Here is an 18,713-nt window from a genome sequence, read left to right on the forward strand (position 1 = left end):
ATTTTTAATTTCATTTATTGTGTTGTTTATCATTGTTTGTTTGCTCTTTAGTTCTTCTAGGTCCTTGTTAAATGTTTCTTGTATTTTCTGTATTCTATTTCCAAGATTTTGGGTCATCTTTACTATCATTATTCTGAATTCTTTTTCAGGTAGACTGCCTTTTACCTCTTCATTTGTTAGGTCTGGTGGGTTTTTATTTTGCTCCTTCATCTGCTGTGTGTTTTTCTGTCTTCTTATTTTGCTTATCTTACTGTGTTTGGGGTCTCCTTTCGCAGGCTGCAGGTTCATAGTTCCAATTGTGTTTGGTGTCTGTCCCTAGTGGTTAAGTTTGGTTCAGTGTGTTGTGTAGGGTTCCTGATGGAGTGGACTACTGCCTGTGTTCTGGTGGATGAGGCTGGATCATGTATTTGTGGTGGGAAGGTTCATGTCTGGTGCTGTGTTTTGCGGTGTCTGTGGCCTTATTATGATTTTAGGCAGCCTCTCTGCTAATGGATGGGTTTGTGTTCTTGTCTTCCTTGTTGTTTGGCAAAGCGTGTCCAGCACTGTAGCTTGCTGGTTGTTGAGTGAAGCTGGGTGTTGTTTTTGAGACGGGGATCTCTGGGAGACTTTCACCATTTTATATTATGTGGAGCTGGAAGGTCTCTTGTGGATCAGTGTCCTGACATTGGCTCTCTCAGCTCAGAGACACAGCATTGACTCCTGGCTTGAGCAGCAAGAGCCCTTCATCCACATGGCTCAGAATAAAAGGGAGAAAAAATAAAGAAATGAAAGAAAGAAAGAAAGAAGGAAAATATAAAATAAAATAAAGTTATTAATATAAAAAATAAGTATTAAGAAAACAATTTTTAAAAGTTAAAAAAAAAGACAAAAAATTGTTGGACAGAACCCGAGGACAAATGGTGACAGCAAAGCTGTACAGACAAAATCACACACAGAAGCATAGACATACACACTCACAAAAAGAGAAAAAGGGGAAAAAATAATTTATCTTTGCTCCCAAAGTCCACCTCCTCAATTTGGGATGATTCATTTTCTATTCACGTATACCACAGATGCAGCGTACATCAAGTTGATTGTGGAGCTTTAATCCGCTGCTTCTGAAGCTGCTGGGAGAAATTTCCCTTTCTCTTCTTTGTTCACACAGCTCCCGGGGTTCAGCTTTAGATTTGGACTCGCCTCTGCATGTAGGTCACCTGGGGGTTTCTGTTCTTTGCTCAGACAGGACAGGGTTAGAGGAGCAGCTCCTTCAGGGGCTCTAGCTCACTCAGGCTGGAGGCAGGGAGGGGTACAGATGTGGGGCAAGCCTGCGGCAGCAGAGGCCAGCAGGACGGTGCATCAGCCTGAGGTATGCCATGCATTCTCCCGGGGAAGTTGTCCCTGCATCACGGGACCCTGGTAGTGATGGGCTGCACAGGCTCCCAGGAGGGTGGTGTGGGTAGTGAGCTGTGCTTGCTCACAGGCTTCTTGGTGGTAGCAGCAGCCTTAGTGTCTCATGCCCATCTCTGGGGTCCGTGCTGATAGCCCCGGCTCATGGCCGTCTCTGGAGCTCCTTTAAGCAGCACTCTAGAATAGCGACTTCATCCAGAAAGCCAGCAGACCAAGAACATGGTGGAAATTATGCCCTAAGAACCGTCTCACCCAGAGGGACATCTGACAGCAGAAACTTAAAACTGTGTTTGGAGCTAGAGAGGAATGTTCCTGAAGTTGCCACCCAGATCCTAAAGTAACGTGTCACTGAAATTCAGGCACCTTCTAACAATACACCAGAAATACATCTACACGTGGAACAACTCCTACAGGACACCTACTGAACGCTGGCAGAAGACCTCAGACCTCCCAAAAGGCAAAAATCTCCCCATGAACCTGGGTAGGGCAGAAGAAAAAAGAAAAAACAGAGACAAAATAATAGGGATGGGACCTGCACCAGTGGGAGGGAGCTGTGAAGGAGGAAAGGTTTCCACACACTAGGAAGCCCCTTTGCAGGAGGAGACGGTGGGTGGCGGAGGGGGGGAGCTTCAGAGCCGCAGAGGAGAGCACAGCAACAGGGGTGCTGAGGGCAAAATAGGGAGATTCCCGCACAGAGGATCGGTGCCGACCGGCACTCACCAGCCCGAGAGGCTTGTCTGCTCACCCACTGGGGTGGGCAGGGCTGCGAGCTGAGGCTTGGGCTTTGGTTGGAGTGCAGGGAGAGGACTCGTGTTAGTGGTGTGAACACAGCCTGAAGGGGTTAGTACAAGACGGCTAGCCGGGAGGGAGTCTGGGAAAAGGTCTGGAGCTACCGAAGAGGCAAGAGACTTTTTCTTCCCTCTTTGTTTCCTGGTGCGCAAGGAGAGGGGATTAAGAGCGCTGCTTAAAGGAGCTCCAGAGATGGGCGTGAGCCACGGCTAAAAGCGCGTATCCCAGAGATGGGCAGGAGACGCTAAGGCTGCTGCTGCCGTCACCAAGAAGCCTGTGTGCGAGCACCCGTCACTATCCACAACTCCCTTTCGGGGATCCTGAGCAGCCCGCCACTGCCAGAGTTCCAGGACCCAAGGACAACTTCCCTGGGAGAACACACGGCACGCCTCAGGCTGGTGCAACAGCACTTCGGCCTCTGCTGCCACAGGTTTCCCCTGCACTCCAAGCCCCTCGCTCCCCCCACCTGAGTGAGCCAGAATCCCCGAAGCAGCGGCTCCTTTAACCTTGTCCTGTCTGAGCGAAAAACAGAAGCCCTCTGGCGACCTACATGCACAGGCGGGGCCAAATCCAAAGCTGAGCCCCTGGGAACTGTGAGAACAAAGAAGAGAAAGGGAAATTTCTCCCAGCAGCCTCAGAAGCAGCGGATTAAAGCTCCACAATCAACTTGATGTACCCTGCATCTGTGGAATACATGAATAGACCACAAATCATCCCAAATTGAGGAGGTGGACTTTGAGAGCAAGATTTATGATTTTTCTCCTTTTCCTCTTTTTATGAGTGTGTATGTGTATGCTTCTATGTGAGATTTTGTCTGTATAGCTTTGCTTCCACCATTTGTCCTAGGGTTCTATCCATCCGGTTTTTTAAAAAATTTTTTTCTTAATAATTGCTTTTTATTTTAATAACTTTATTATATTTTATTTTATTTTACTTTATATACATTCTTTCTTTTTTCCTTCCTTCCCTCCTTCCTTCCTCCCTTCCTCCCTCCCTCCTTCCCTCCTTTCTTTCTTTCCTTCTTTTCTTCTTTCTTTCTTTCTTTCTTTCTACTTCTACTAATTCATTCTTTCTACATTTTCTCCCTTTTATTCTGAGCCGTGTGGATGAAAGGCTCTTGGTGCTGCAGCCAGGAGTCAGTGCTGTGCCTCTGAGGTGGGATAGCCAACTTCAGGACACTGGTCAACAAGAGACCTCCCAGCTCCACATAATATCAAATGGCGAAAATCTCCCAGAGATCTCCATCTCAACGCCAGCACCCAGGTTCACTCTATGACTAGCAAGCTACAGTGCTGGACACCCTATACCAAACAACTAGCAAAACAGGAACACAACCCCACCCATTAGCAGAGAGGCTGTCTAAAATCATAATAAGTCCACAGACACCCCAAAACACACCACCAGACAGGGACCTGCCCACCAGAAAGACAAGATCCAGCCTCATCCACCAGAACACAGGCACTAGTCCCCTCCACCAGGGAGCCTACATAACCCATTGAACCAAACTTAGCCACTAGGGACAGACACCAAAAACAATGGGAACTACGAACTTGCAGCCTGCAAAAAGTAGACCCCAAACACAGTAAGATAAGCAAAATGAGAAGACAGAAAAAATACAGCAGATGAAGGAGCAAGATAAAAACCCACCAGACCTAACAAATGAAGAGGAAAAAGGCCGTCTACCTGAAAAAGAATTCAGAATAATGATAGTAAAGATGATCCAAAATCTTGGAAATAGTATAGACAAAATGCAAGGAACATTTAACAAGGACCTAGAAGAACTAATAATGAAACAAACAACAATGAACAACACAATAAATGAAATTAAAAATACTCTAGATGGGATCAATAGCAGAATAACTGAGGCAGAAGAACGAATAAGTGACCTGGAAGATAAGAGAGTGGAAATAACTACTGCAGAGCAGAGTAAAGAAACAAGAATGAAAAGAACTGAGGACAGACTCAGAGACCTCTGACACAACATTAAATACACCAACATTCGAATTACAGGGGTTCCAGAAGAACAGAAAAAGAAAGGGACTGAGAAAATATTTGAAGAGATTATAGTTGAAAATTCCCTAATATGGGAAAGGAAAGAGTTAATCAAGTGCAGGAAGCACAGAGAGTCCCATACAGGATAAATCCAAGGAGAAATGCACCAAGAAACATATTAATCAAAATGTCAAAAATTAAATACAAAGAAAACATATTAAAGGCAGCAAGGGAAAAACAACAAATAAAAACAAGGGACTCCCCATAAGGTTAACAGCTGATCTTTCAGCAGAAACTCTGCAAGCCAGAAGGGAGTGGCAGGACATATTTAAAGTGATGAAGGAGAAACACCTGCAAACAAGATTACTCTACCCAGAAAGGATCACATTCAGATTTGAGGGAGAAATTAAAACATTTACAGACCAGCAAAAGCTGAGAGAGTTGAGAACCAGCAAACCAGCTTTACAACAAATGCTAAAGCGACTTCTCTAGCCAAGAAACACAAGAGAAGGAAAAGACTAACAATAACGAACCCAAAACAATTTAGAAAATGGGAATACATACATACATATCAATAATTACCTTAAATGTAAATGGACTAAATGCTCCCACCAAAAGACACAGGTTGGCTGAATGGATACAAGAACAAGACCCATATATATGCTGTCTACTAGAGACCCACTTCAGACCTAGAGACACATACAGACTGAAAGTAAGGGGATGGAAAAAGATATTCCATGCAAATGGAAATCAAAAGAAAGCTGGAGTAGCAATTCCCATATCAGACAAAATCGACTTTAAAATAAAGACTATTAGAGGAGACAAAGAAGTTCAGTACATAATGATCAAGTGATCGATCCAAGAAGAAGATATAACAATTGTAAATATTTATGAACCCAACATAGGAGCACCTCAATACATAAGGCAAATGCTAACAGCAATAAAAGGGAAAATCAACAGTAACACATTCATCATAGGGGACTTTAACACCGCACTTTCACCAATGGACAGATCATCTAAAATGAAAATAAAAAAGAAAACACAAGCTTTAAATGATACATTAAACAAGATGGGCTTAATTGATATTTATAAGACATTCAATCCAAACACAACAGAATACACATTTTTTTCAAGTGCTCATGGAACAATCTCAAGGATAGATCATATCTTGGGTCACACATCAAGCCTTAGTAAATTTAAGAAAATTGAAATTGTATCAAGTATCTTTTCCGACCACAACGCTATGAGACTAGATATCAATTATAGGAAAAGATCTGTAAAAAATACAAACACATGGAGGCTAAACAATAAACTACTTAATAACGAAGTGATCACTGAAGAAATCAAAGAGGAAATAAGAAAATACCCAGAAACAAATGACAATGGAGTCAAGACAACCCAAAACCTATGGGATGCAGCAAAAGAAGTTCTAAGAGGGAAGTTTATAGCAATAGAAGCCAACCTTAAGAAACAGGAAACATTTCGAATAAACAACCTAACCTTGCACCTAAAACAATTAGAGAGAGAAGAACAAGAAAACCCCAAAGTTAGCAGAAGGAAAGAAATCATAAAAATCAGATCAGAAATAAATGAAAAAAAAATGAATGTAATGATAGCAAAGATCAATAAAACTAAAAGCTGGTTCTTTGAGAAGATAAACAAAATAGATAAAGCATTAGCCAGACTCATCAAGAAAAAAAGGGAGAAGACTCAAATCAATAGAATTAGAAATGAAAAAGGAGAAGTAACAACTGACACTGCAGAAATACAAAAGATCATGAGAGATTACTACAAGCAACTCTATGCCAATCAAATGAACAACCTGGAAGAAATGGACAAATTCTTAGAAATGCACCACCTGCCAAGACTGAATCAGGAAGAAATAGAAAATATGAACAGACAAATCACAAGCACTGAAATTGAAACTGTGATTAAAAGTCTTCCAACAAACAAAAGCCCAGGACCAGAGGGCTTCACAGGTGAATTCTATCAAACATTTAGAGAAGAGCTAACACCTGCCCTTCTCAAACTCTTCCAAAATATAGCAGAGGGAGGAACACTACCAAAATCATTCTATTAGGCCACCATCACCTTGATACCAAAACCAGACAAGGATGTCACAAAGAAAGAAAACTACAGGCCAATATCACTGATGAACATAGATGAAAAAATCCTCAACAAAATGCTAGCAAACAGGATCCAACAGCATATTAAAAGGATCATACACCATGATCAATCGGGGTTTATTCCAGGAATGCAAGAAGTCTTCAATATATGCAAATCAATCAATGTGATAAACCATATTAACAAATTGAAGGATAAAAACCATGTGATCATCTTAATAGATGCAGAGAAACTTTCGACAAAATTCAACACCCATTTATGATAGAAACCCTGCGGAAAGTAGGCATAGAGGGAACATTCCTCAACATAATAACTGCAATATAGGACAAACCCACAGCCAACATCGTCCTCAAGGGTGAAAAACTGAAAGCATTTCCGCTAAGATCAGGAACAAGACAAGGTTGCACACTCTCACCACTCTTATTCAACAGTTTTGGAAGGTTTAGGCACAGCAATCAGAGAAGAAAAGGAAATAAAAGGAATCCAAATAGGAAAAGAAGAAGTAAAGCTGTCACTGTTTGCAGATGACATGATACTATATATAGAGAATCCTAAAGATGCTACCAGAAAACTACTAGAGCTAATCAACGAATTTGGTAAAGTAGCAGGATACAAAATTAATGCACATTAATCTCTTGCATTCCTATACACTAATGATGAAAAATATGAAAGTGAAATCAAGAAAACACTCCCATTTACCATTGTAACAAAAAGAATAAAATATCTAGGAATAAACCTACCTAAGTAGACAAAAGACCTGTATGAAGAAAATTATAAGACACTGATGAAAGAAATTAAAGATGACACAAATAGATGGAGAGATATACTATGCTTTTGGACTGGAAGAATCAACATTGTGAAAATGAGTCTGCTACCCAAAGCAATCTACAGATTCAATGCAATCCCTATCAAACTACGACTGTCATTTTTCACAAAACTAGAACAAAAAATTTCACAATTTGTATGGAAACACAAAAGACCCCGAATAGCCAAAGCAATCTAGAGAACGAAAAATGGAGCAGGAGGAATCAGGCTCCCTGACTTCAGACTATACTACAAAGCTACAGTAATCAAGACAGTATGGTACTGGAACAAAAACAGAAAGATAGATCAATGGAACAGGATAGAAAGCCCAGAGATAAACACACGCACATATGGACACCTTATCTTTGATAAAGGTGGCAGGAATGTACAGTGGAGAAAAGACAGCCTCTACAATAAGTGGTGCTGGGAAAACTGGACAGGTACATGGAAAAGTATGAGATTAGATCACTCCCTAACACCATACACAAAAATAAGCTCAAAATGGATTAAAGACCTAAATGTAAGGCCAGAAACTATTAAACTCTTAGAGGAAAATATAGGTAGAACACTCTATGACATAAATCACAGCAATATCCTTTTTGACCCACCTCCTAGAGAAATGGAAATAAAAACAAAAATAAACAAATGGGATCTAATGAAACTTCAAAGCTTTTGCACAGCAAAGGAAACCATAAACAAGATGAAAAGACAACCCTCAGAATGGGAGAAAATATTTGCAAATGAAGCAGCTGACAAAGGATTCATTTCCAAAATTAACAAGCAGCTCATGCAGCTCAATATCAAAAAAAGAAACAACCGAATCCAAAAATGGACAGAAGACATAAATAGACATTTCTCCAAAAAAGATATACAGACTGCCAACAAACACATGAAAGAATGCTCAACATCATTAATCATTAGAGAAATGAAAATCAAAACTACAATGAGATATCATCTCACACTGGTCAGAATGGCCATCATCAAAAAATCAGGAAACAATAAATGTTGGTAACGGTGTGGAGAAAAGGGAACACTCTTGCACTGCTGGTGGGAATGTGAATTGGTACAGCCACTATGGAGAACAGTATGGATGTTCTTTAAAAACCTACAAATAGAACTACCATATGACCCAGCAATCCCACTACTGGGCGTATACCCTGAGAAAACCATAATTCAAAAAGAGTCATGTACCAAAATGTTCATTGCAGCTCTATTTACAATATCCCGGAGATGGAAACATCCTAAGTGTCCATCATCGAATGAATGGATAAAGAAGATGTGGCACATATATACATGGAATATTAGTTAGCCATAAAAAGAAACGAAATTGAGCTATTTGTAATGAGGTGGTTGGACCTAGAGTCTGTCATACAGAGTGAAGTAAGTCAGAAAGAGAAACACAAATACCGTATGCTAACAGGTATATATGGAATTTAAGGGGAAAAAATGTCATGAAGAAGCTAGGGGTAAGACAGGAATAAAGACACAGACCTACTAGAGAGCGGACTTCAGGATATGGTGAGCGGGAAGGGTGAGGTGTGACAAAGCGAGAGAGAGGCATGGACATATATACACTACCAAACGTAAGGTAGATAACTAGTGGGAAGCAGCCGCGTAGCACAGGGAGATCAGCTTGGTGGTTTGTGACCGCCTGGAGGGGTGGGATAGGGAGGATGGGAGGGAGGGAGACGCAAGAGGGAAGAGATATGGGAACATATGTATATGTATAACTGATTCACTTTGTTATAAAGCAGAAAGTAACACACCACTGTAAAGCAATTATACCCCAATAAAGATGTTTAAAAAAAAAAAGGAAGAGAAAGACAAATACCGTATGCTAACACATATATATGGAATTTAAGAAAAAAAATATCAGGAAGGACCTAGGGTTAAGACAGGAATAAAGACACAGGCCTACTAGAGAACGGACTTGAGGATATGGTGAGGGGGAAGGGTGAGCTGTGACAAAGCGAGAGAGAGGTATGGACATATATAAACTACCAAACGTAAGGTAGATAGCTACTGGGAAGCAGCCTCATAGCACAGGGAGATCAGCTCGGTGCTTTGTGACCGCCTGGAGGGGTGGGATAGGGAGGGTGGGAGGGAGGGAGACGCAAGAGGGAAGAGATATGGGAACATATGTTTATGTATAACTGATTCACTTTATTATCAAGTAGAAACTAACACACCATTGTGAAGCAATTATACTCCAGTAGAGATGTAAAAAAAAAAAGCATCATTCTAAATCCCCTCTCCTCACGCAGGAGGAAACAAAGAGGGAAGAAAAAGTCTCTTGCCTATTTGGCCTGTTCAGACTTTTTCCCAGACTCCCTCCCTGCTAGCTGTGGTGCACTAGCCCCTTCAGGGTGTGTTCACACTGCTCACCCCAGTCCTCTCCCTGTGATCTGACCAAAGCCCGAGCCTCAGCTCCCAACCCCACCCCCCTCCCCGGTGGGTGAGCAGACAAGTCTCTCGGGCTCTTGACTGCTGGTCGGCACCAATCCTCTGTGCAGGAATCTCTCCACTTTGCCCTCCGCACCCCTGTTGCTGTGCTCTCCTCCATGGCTCCGAAGTTCCCCCCCCGGCTGCGACCCGCAGTCTCCACCCGCAAAGGGGCTTCCTAGTGTGTGGGAACATTTCCTCCTTCACAGCTCCCTTCCACCGGTGCCAGTCCTGTCCCTATTCTTTTGTCTCTGTTTATTCTTTTTTCTTTTGCCCTACCCAGGTTCGTGGGGGGTTTCTTGCCTTTTGGGAGGTTTGAGGTCCTCTGTCAGCGTTCAGTAGGTGTTTTATAGGAGCAGTTCCACATGTAGATGTATTTCTGATGTATTTGTGGAGAGGAAGGTGATCTCCACGTCTTACTCTTCCGCCATCTTGAAGCTCCTCAAGTGTAACTTTTTACAAGTAGATTTCCATTCTTTTGATCTTTAGTAAGTTATACCACGTGCACCCAAAGGAAACTAATTTGATCCTCAGCTCTGTTTCTTTATTAGGAAGTGTATCCTACTTGTGCTAATGACAGAAATTAATCTTTAGTGAATTTTTATTAAGTATCTTCTCATTTTTGTGTCAATTACATATATAGGTAACACAATGGCATAAAATAGTTAAACTAAACACAAGCTGAAAGGACAAGGCATGCTCTTCAGTAAAATCTTTGGCAGTTGCTGATCCTCTATGAAACAAGTACGTCGGTGAATTCTATCAAACATTTAGAGAAGAGCTAACACCGATCCTTCTCAAACTCATCAAAAAATATTGCAGAGGGAGGTACACTCCCAAATTCATTCTACAAAGCCACCATCACCCTGATACCAAAACCAGAAAATGATATCACACAAAAAAGAAAATTATAGACCAATATCACTAATGAACATAGATGCAAAAATCCTGAACAAAATACTAGCAAACAGAATCCAACAACATATTAAAAGTATCATACACCATGATCAAGTGGGATTTATCCCAGAGATGCAAGGATTCTTCAATATATGCAAATCAATCAATGAGATACACCATATTAACAAATTAAGTAATAAAAGCCATACGATCATCTGAATAGATGCAGAAAATCTTTTGAGAAAATTCAACACCCATTTATGATAAAAACTCTCCAGAAAATGAGCATAGAGGGAACCTACCTTAACATAATAAAAGCCATATATGACAAACTCACAGCAAGCATCATACTCAATGGTGAAAAACTGAAAGCATTTCCACTAAAATCAGGAACAAGACAAGGATGTCTACTCTTGCCACTCTTATTCAACATAATTTTGGAAGTTCCTAGCCATGGCAATCAGAGAAGAAAAAGAAATAAAAAGAATACAAATTGGAAAAGAAGAACTAAAACTGTCACTGCAGATGACATGATACTAAACATAGAAAATCCTGAAGATGCCACCAGAAAACTATTAGAACTCAACAATGAATTTGGTAAAGTTGCAGGATACAAAATTAATGCACAGAAATCTCTTGCATTCCTATACGCTAACAATGAAAAATCAGAAAGAGAAATTAAGGAAACAACCCCATTTACCATCACAACAAAAAGAATAAAATACCTAGGAATAAACCTACCTAAGGAGGTGAAAGACGTGTACTCAGAAAACTATAAAACACTGATAAAAGAAATCAAATATGACATAAACAGATAGAGAAATATACTATGTTCGTGGATTGGAAGAATCAATATGGTGAAAATGACTATACCACCCAAAGCAATGTACAGATTCAGTGCTATCCCTATCAAACTACCAATGGCATTCTTCACAGAGTCAGAACAAAAAATTTTATAATTCGTATAGGAACACAAAAGACCCTGAATAGCCAAAGCAATCTTGAGAAAGAAAAATGGAGCTGGAGGAATTCAGGCTCCCTGAATTCAAACTAAGCTACAGTAATCAAGACAGTATGGTACTGGCACAAAAACAGAAAGATAGATCAATGGAACAGGATAGAAAGCCCAGAGATAAACACACGCACATATAGTCACCTAGTTAATGACAAAGGAGACAAGAACATACATACAATGGAGAAAAGAGAGCCTCTTCAATAAGTGGTGCTCGGAAAACTGGACAGCTACGTGTAAAAGAATGAAATTAGAACACTACATAACACCATACACAAAAATAAACTCCATACGGATTAAAGACCTAAATGTAAGACCAGACACTATCAAACTCTTAGAGAAAAATACAGGAAAAACACTCTGACATAAACCACAGCAAGATCTTTTTTGACTCACCTCCTAGAGTAATGAAGATAAAAACAAAAATAAACAAATGGGACCTAATTAAACTTAAAGGCTTTTGCCCAGCAAAGGAAACTACAAACAGGACAAAAAGACAACCCTCAAAATGGGAGAAAATATTTGCAAATGAAACAACGGACAAAGGATTAATCTCCAAAATATACAAACTGCTCATGGAGCTCAACATTAAACAAACAAACCCCCCCCCAAAAAAAGTGGGCAGAATATCTAAATAGACATTTCTCCAAAGAAGACATACAGGTGGCCAAGAGGTACATGAAAAGATGTTCAACATCACTAATTATTAGAGCAATGAAAATCAAAACTACAATGAGGTATCACCTTACATGTTCAGAATGGCCATTATAAAAAATGTAGAAACAATAAATGTTGGAAAGTGTTGGTGAGAAGGGAGCCCTCCTGCAGGGTGGTGGGAATGTAAATTGATACAATCATTATGGAGGACAGTATGGAGGTTCCTTAAAAAACTAAAACTACCATATGACCCAGCAATCCCACTACTGGGCATATACCCTGAGAAAATCATAATTCAAAAAGAGTCAGGTACCACAATGTTCATTGCAGCACTATTTCCAATAGCCAGGACATGGAACCAAGCTAAATGTCCATTGACAGATGAATGGATAAATAAGATGTGGCACATATATACAATGGAATATTACTCAGCCATAAAAGGAAATGCAATTGAGTTTTTTGTAGTTAGGTGGATGGACCTAGAAACTGTTATACAGAGTGAAGTAAGTCAGAAATAGGAAAACAAATACCATATGCTAACGCATATATATGGAATCTAAAAAAAAAAAAAATTGGTTCTGATGAACCTAGGAGCAGGACAGGAATAAAGACGCAGATATAGAGAATGGACTTGAGGACACGGGGAGGGGGAAGTGTAAGCTGGGACGAAGTGAGAGAGTGGCATGGACATATATACACTACCAAATATAAAATAGATAGCTAGTGGGAAGCAGCAGCATAGCACAGGGAGATCAGTTCGGTGCTTTGCAACGAACTAGAAGGGTGGTATAGAGAGCGTGGGAGGGAGGCTCAAGAGGGAGGGGATATGGGGATATATGTGTGCATATGGCTGATTCACTTTGTTGTACAACAGAAACTAACACAGTATTGTGAAGTAATTTTACTCCAATAAATATGTATTTAAAAAAACCACAACCACATCGACCTCATCCTTTTGAGAGAAACCTCTTTATGTTCTAAACTGATGATAAGCCACAGTTTTAAAAAAAAAAAAGTACATGAGTCCCCCTAATTGTCTTCACTAAGTCTAAAGAACAAAATAGCCTATGCTACATACTTACTGTCACTGCTGCCCCCCCAACACTATTCAGTGTTTTATCTACCGTTTCTTTCCTCCCCGTGTTACATGCTGGGAGAGAGAATTTTAAAAGTAGTGGTTGAATCATCTGATGTTCTTTAATTGCAACAGTTATACTCCCTAGTTACACATTACAGTAACCTGGAAAGCTTTGAAAATTTACTTATTCCAGGTGCCATTAAATCATATTTTCTGGTGTTGGGGAGACAAGACGCCCCAAACAAAGTAAAATAGTTTATATATAATATGAGGTGATTAATATGTTAAAATGCAAAGAAAAAGTGAGTTCATAGAAGGTAGTGATTATTGTTAGCTGAAGTTTTAAAAGAACATAGGTGGAGTTGGGGCTTGAGTTAGAACATTCAAATAATATCCTAGGTGGAGGCCTAAGGAGAGAGCTTGATGGAAGGAAAAATTATGAACTATGCTTGAGTCTCCAAATGAACTCAAATTGGTTGGGGAAGAGTGATTGAGACAAGCCTGGATAGTTTTAATATTCATTTGGGAAGCAATGGAAATTGATATTATATAACCGGCTAAAACCAGATGATGGAGATGATTGAATAGAAGGCTGAGGGTTCATCCTGTAGTTAAAATGGTTTTCATCAGAGAGGAAGGGAATGGGATTAGAGAGAGAGAACAGCATCCAAAGCTCTTGGGGGTCTTGAGGGTGCCCAGTTATAGTCCTGCTGTTTTCTGCAGCAGGTTTGATGATTTGGAGCTATCACTCTTCTCTCGATACATATCTTTCTCATTGCTCATTACCTAATGTTCATATCCCTGATACCCAGATTGTATGTGCAACTATTGGAATGTGTTTGCATTTACGGAATATGTCTCTGGTATTATTCATTGTACCTCTCCTAACAGCAACTCACAAAATTTAAGTACTTTCACAATGGTAATGAGCTCTACTCTAGTTACATAGTCTTGGATAAATCACCTAACCCCTTCAGTCTTGATTTTTTCATTTATGCAACAAAGAGACAAGTCTAGGTATTTTCTAATCTTATGTATAGAACTAACATCACATACATTTCTTATGGTTATTCTCAGCCATACAAAGGATAAGGCTTGTAACTGGGACTGTTTCTTAACCATTTGCCCCCACTAGGTTTGGGCACACTACTATTTAAATAAAGAAGTGTACATCTTTCATTTTTTCTGATCAATTCAAATAAAAATAACATGTTTGACAAGAAGGAAATAATATTGATCTTATTTATTTTCATTCTTTAGGACTGATGAATGAAGGCAAATAATACAATTGTAGGCTAATAAACTATACTGACATAAATATTTGAGACCAGTAAAGGAAATCATCAGATTCCATGTCGTTTATACATAAAGTTTACAGAGCAAATAGTTAATATTTAAAAGATTTTAATATATACTCCAAAATGGACAATTTAGGAGTACATAATTATATAACATCGATTCTGTTAGATATGTGAATGTATATATTTTTGTTTTCCGTAAAATAGTTTCATGCTTATAAAAGTCACCCTTAGTCAACGTGGGACAAAGAGAACAACATACAGTAGAAATAAACCAAGTAGTAAATAGGGTATAAGTAAGGAAAATATTATAAAGCAGTTACATTGTTGACACAAAAGAAAAAAAATAAATTCACTTTTCTATTACTTAAAGGTAATTCACAGTCATTTCCAGGAATTCTGTGAGAATTTAAGGCCATTTGTTCTAAAGATATGTTTTAATTTAGACACAACTGTCATTCTTGCCACAAAACTGCAATTCTCATAAAAACTGTACATGCAAAAACTCTTTACAATTAATTGTGGATAGGCAGATCAGTCAGTATATAGGAGTGGGTTATTTCACAAATGTGTTGTGCACTACGTCACATGGTTGTGTATATTTAACTGGGAATTTCGCAAAAAACTTCCAGCCTGTGCACCCTGCGTGGCAACTTGGAAAGGAATTCAAATCAAGAGAGCCAGTATCCATTTGACTTAAAATATCTAGACAAGGTACAATGAAATAGAAAGTTTAAAACATCTGCTACATGGTTGACAGTCAAATATTCTGGATTTTAGTCTTTCTACATAGTATTGTAATATAAAGATGCTACTTTTTACACCAAGTATTTTCTGTGCATTTACAGTTCACGATGTTTGACTTTTTATTATTTCTACTTAGCATTACAAAACATAAACAAATTGCAGTCTAAATTTAGAACCCAAACTTCATGAAAAATGCATGTTCTTTCAGAATACACATCTGCTAAGTGTAAACTCCCATACTTGGCAAATGGCACAGAGGAACTGATTACTAAGCAGATACAGCTTCATAAGACAATTCACTTACTGAGAAATATGGAAGTATATTTACCTTCCCTTGCTTGCAATTGCATTTCTCCAGACAGTCATTCAAAGAGATATTGCTCTTGTGATTATAGCTATTGCAATTTAGAAGACAAAGGATTCAATATTCAAAACTTGTATTCTTAAGAACAGTTATAAAAGTATTGGAATCTAAAAAGTAGTAACATGTAAACATTGATATAGAGAGACCGCTTTCCTATATACATAGCAGTCAAGGACAATATTTGAGTTAAAAACACAGGTTGTGCTTTTTCCCAACAGTACATTGGAAATTAACTGTTTCTGTCTAGAAAACATTTAAAGATTCAGAGAATACATCCATATTTTGCTTCAAGCACTTAAACAATTTTTCTGTTGCTCATGCAACAACCGTATTTACAGTTTTGGTTTAGGAAGATAATAAATTTTGGATCCAAGAAAGCATACAAACCAATACTGCTGAAACCAAACTGAGAAAAGTATCTCATTCCCTGGTTCCTTATAGAGCACCAGGAGAAAAGCATGGACTCAGCAGTTCTAACTGAAGTGTAGTTACGTTAGCATTTTGGAGCACAGTCATATTTGAGTATGTAACACATGTGTAGGTGGGGTGTACGGGGGAGGTGCAGGTGATGGCTTGATTCCTCTGGTCCTCATGTAGGAGAGAAACTGCTCTGGGATCTCTGCTAGGACATCTTTAGCTAATCTAGCCATGCTGAGTATGTGGTTTCCGCTTCTGTCAATATAATCTCTGAATGGCACAAACTAAATCAGAGGTGAAAGAAAGTTATTTAACAGACCTTAGCATGCTATTTAAATAAATAAAAAAATAGACACAAAACCCAACATATGTAAACATTTGGTTGTAGGAGAATCAGAGAAGCCTGGAGTAATGGTGAGATGCATGATAATAACTATGCATTTTAAAGATATTTGATTTATTACAAATAGCTCTAACAGTGGCCACAACTTTCTAATATATACTTTATCTAAAAAGGGATGTAATCTTTACCTATGTTTTTCCCCACAATAACTCTTGTCTCCGGGTCCTGATACACCCATCATGTTGCTACATGTATTCTGCAGTTTTGAGTTCTACACCTAATTGGATGGAGCATTATCCTCTTCAGGGCTCAGTTTCTTGTCAAATGGAATTAATGCATGCTTAATTCAGCTTTCAATGTAGAAGTATTACTCAAATCAGGGTTAAAAATAATGTATATTGTTAAAGAGTCCTAAACACATGTAAAGTATTTTTAATTATATTACTAGACCATCAAATCACATAGACAATGAATACAAAATTTACACAGTTCACATTAGTAGGTACCCAAAATATTCAGTACATTGAATCATGCCCCAAATGTTTGTTTTTTATATCTGTTATTTGGAAAGGCAAAAAATAAACAACCAAAAACCCTCAGTATAAGATTTTGGTATACTTCTCATTGAAATATCATCAAATATCAATATTCTTATTTTTACATTACATAAAAATGATTGTTCTATCTTTATATAAACAATCATGTGAGAATAATTATCACTGAATACTCTGGCAATAGATTGCCTGATTCCATTCTCATTTATAATGGTTACTTAATAAACACTGTGCTGTTTGTTGGCATTAGTTCAATTTCCCCTTACAGACATCATGATTCTTGAAAGCAACTGGGAATGATTGTAACTGTTAATGTTGTGATAGTTTGGGGACACAGTAATTTTAGGTCTTGGAGAAAAGGCACAGCGAAGACATTTCAGGAGGTTGAACAATTTTCAAATATAATATTTTAAAGTTTATATTAAATCAGTTTTTCCTCCAGAGAAACAGAGAGTGTTCACACTTTCATCTCATAGTGTAATGTAACTGTTTTAAATTTATTTTGAAAAATTTACTTTTGATTTAAGCAGTTACCCAAGATGTGCCTTCAGAAAATTAACTTTTATTAGGAAGCAGACTTTAAACCACTCAGGTTGCGACAGATAAAGCAGGTTAAAATGTTAAGAAATCAAATAGCAAATGTAATACCATTTATGAAGTGAAAGCAGTCTCTTTTAAGGAAGAGCAGAAAAGTACTCCTTTCTTTTTAAAATAAGGTACCTTATAGACAGAAGCATACACATATGACCATAATTTTACCCTGTCTTGATACCAGGTGGAAAACTCAGCACAACTTTTAGAAAAGTGTGATAGAAAGGTGACAAATCTTTCTCTTACCCTAAAGGTAGCTAAGTAAGGGTAAGGAAAAACTAACAGTGAATATAATATTCAGCTGAGAAGAGAAATAGGAGGATATGAACATTAGTGAAGTCATATTATCTGACTTGGACAAGACCTGACAAAGAGGTGCAAACAAATTTAGGTTTATTTTTCTCTCTGAAACTATAATTAGAAAGGTAAGAAAATAAGAATCAACATAGTGAGGGATTAATAAGAAAAAGATCTCTAATTTCAGCTATAGCTTATTTCATTCTTATTTTAAAAGGCATAGTATTTTAAAAAAATTTAGTAATGATATGGTTAGTATATACATAATTACCTTTTTTCATTTTATTTATTTTTTAACATCTTTATTGGAGTATAATTGCTTTACAATGGTGTGTTAGTTTCTGCTTTATAACAAAGTGAATCAGCTATACATATACATAATTATCTTTTAAACTATTTGTTAGGAGATCAGTTTTTGAAGAATCTATAGCTAATACCTACATTTCAGGGAAATGGCAACACTCTAGCAGATAGTTGATACTTCTCTAGGGAAGGGGGATATTATACCTGCTGTGTTTTTCCTTTACCTCAACTTTGCTCTTATATTTACTTTTACTTTGGTCTTTACTCTTCTCTTAGACCATGGTAATTAAATTCAATTATCTTTTTACTCCCTATTCTCAGAAACTCTGGAATTAGACTTCCCAGGTTCAGATGCTGGTTCTGCTGCTTATTAGCTGTGTGGTCTTGGTATTCTCTCTGACTTAGTTTCCTCTTCTATAAAATGAGGATAATAATAATAATGCCTACTTCATTAGGTTGCTGTATTAAATAAGTCAACACATAAGTGCATAAAATAGTGTTCAACTCATAATATGTATAGTATGATAGTCATTATTATTACTATTCATTAATTTATAAATTATGTGCAATATAAATATGAGACTTTTCTTTCTAGTCTTTTATTTACATTCATATCAA

At 38.2% G+C, this 18,713-nt stretch overlaps 1 protein-coding gene across 16 annotated transcripts in view; it reads right to left on the minus strand.

The window, feature by feature from the left end:
• CPNE8 (copine 8) overlaps positions 1-18,713 on the minus strand; it is a 350,243-nt gene that overhangs the window by 13,573 nt on the left and 317,957 nt on the right. For 14 of the 16 annotated variants that reach the window (XM_022577941.3, XM_089920493.1, XM_089920498.1 and 11 more), the window contains one exon: positions 1-16,291. This exon is cut by the window's left edge and continues 13,573 nt beyond it. In XM_022577941.3, the coding sequence (XP_022433649.1) occupies positions 16,103-16,291 (189 nt within the window). In that variant the 3' untranslated portion in view covers positions 1-16,102. The remainder of the gene's footprint in view (positions 16,292-18,713) is intronic. The other 2 variants (XM_089920500.1, XR_016394895.1) reach the window with 2 other exon arrangements.

The sequence above is a fragment of the Delphinapterus leucas genome, chromosome 11, assembly GCF_059928025.1.
Source record: "Delphinapterus leucas isolate spDelLeu-1000000601 "Yukka" chromosome 11, BTC_Dleu_Yukka2, whole genome shotgun sequence".
Lineage (NCBI taxonomy): Eukaryota > Metazoa > Chordata > Mammalia > Artiodactyla > Monodontidae > Delphinapterus > Delphinapterus leucas.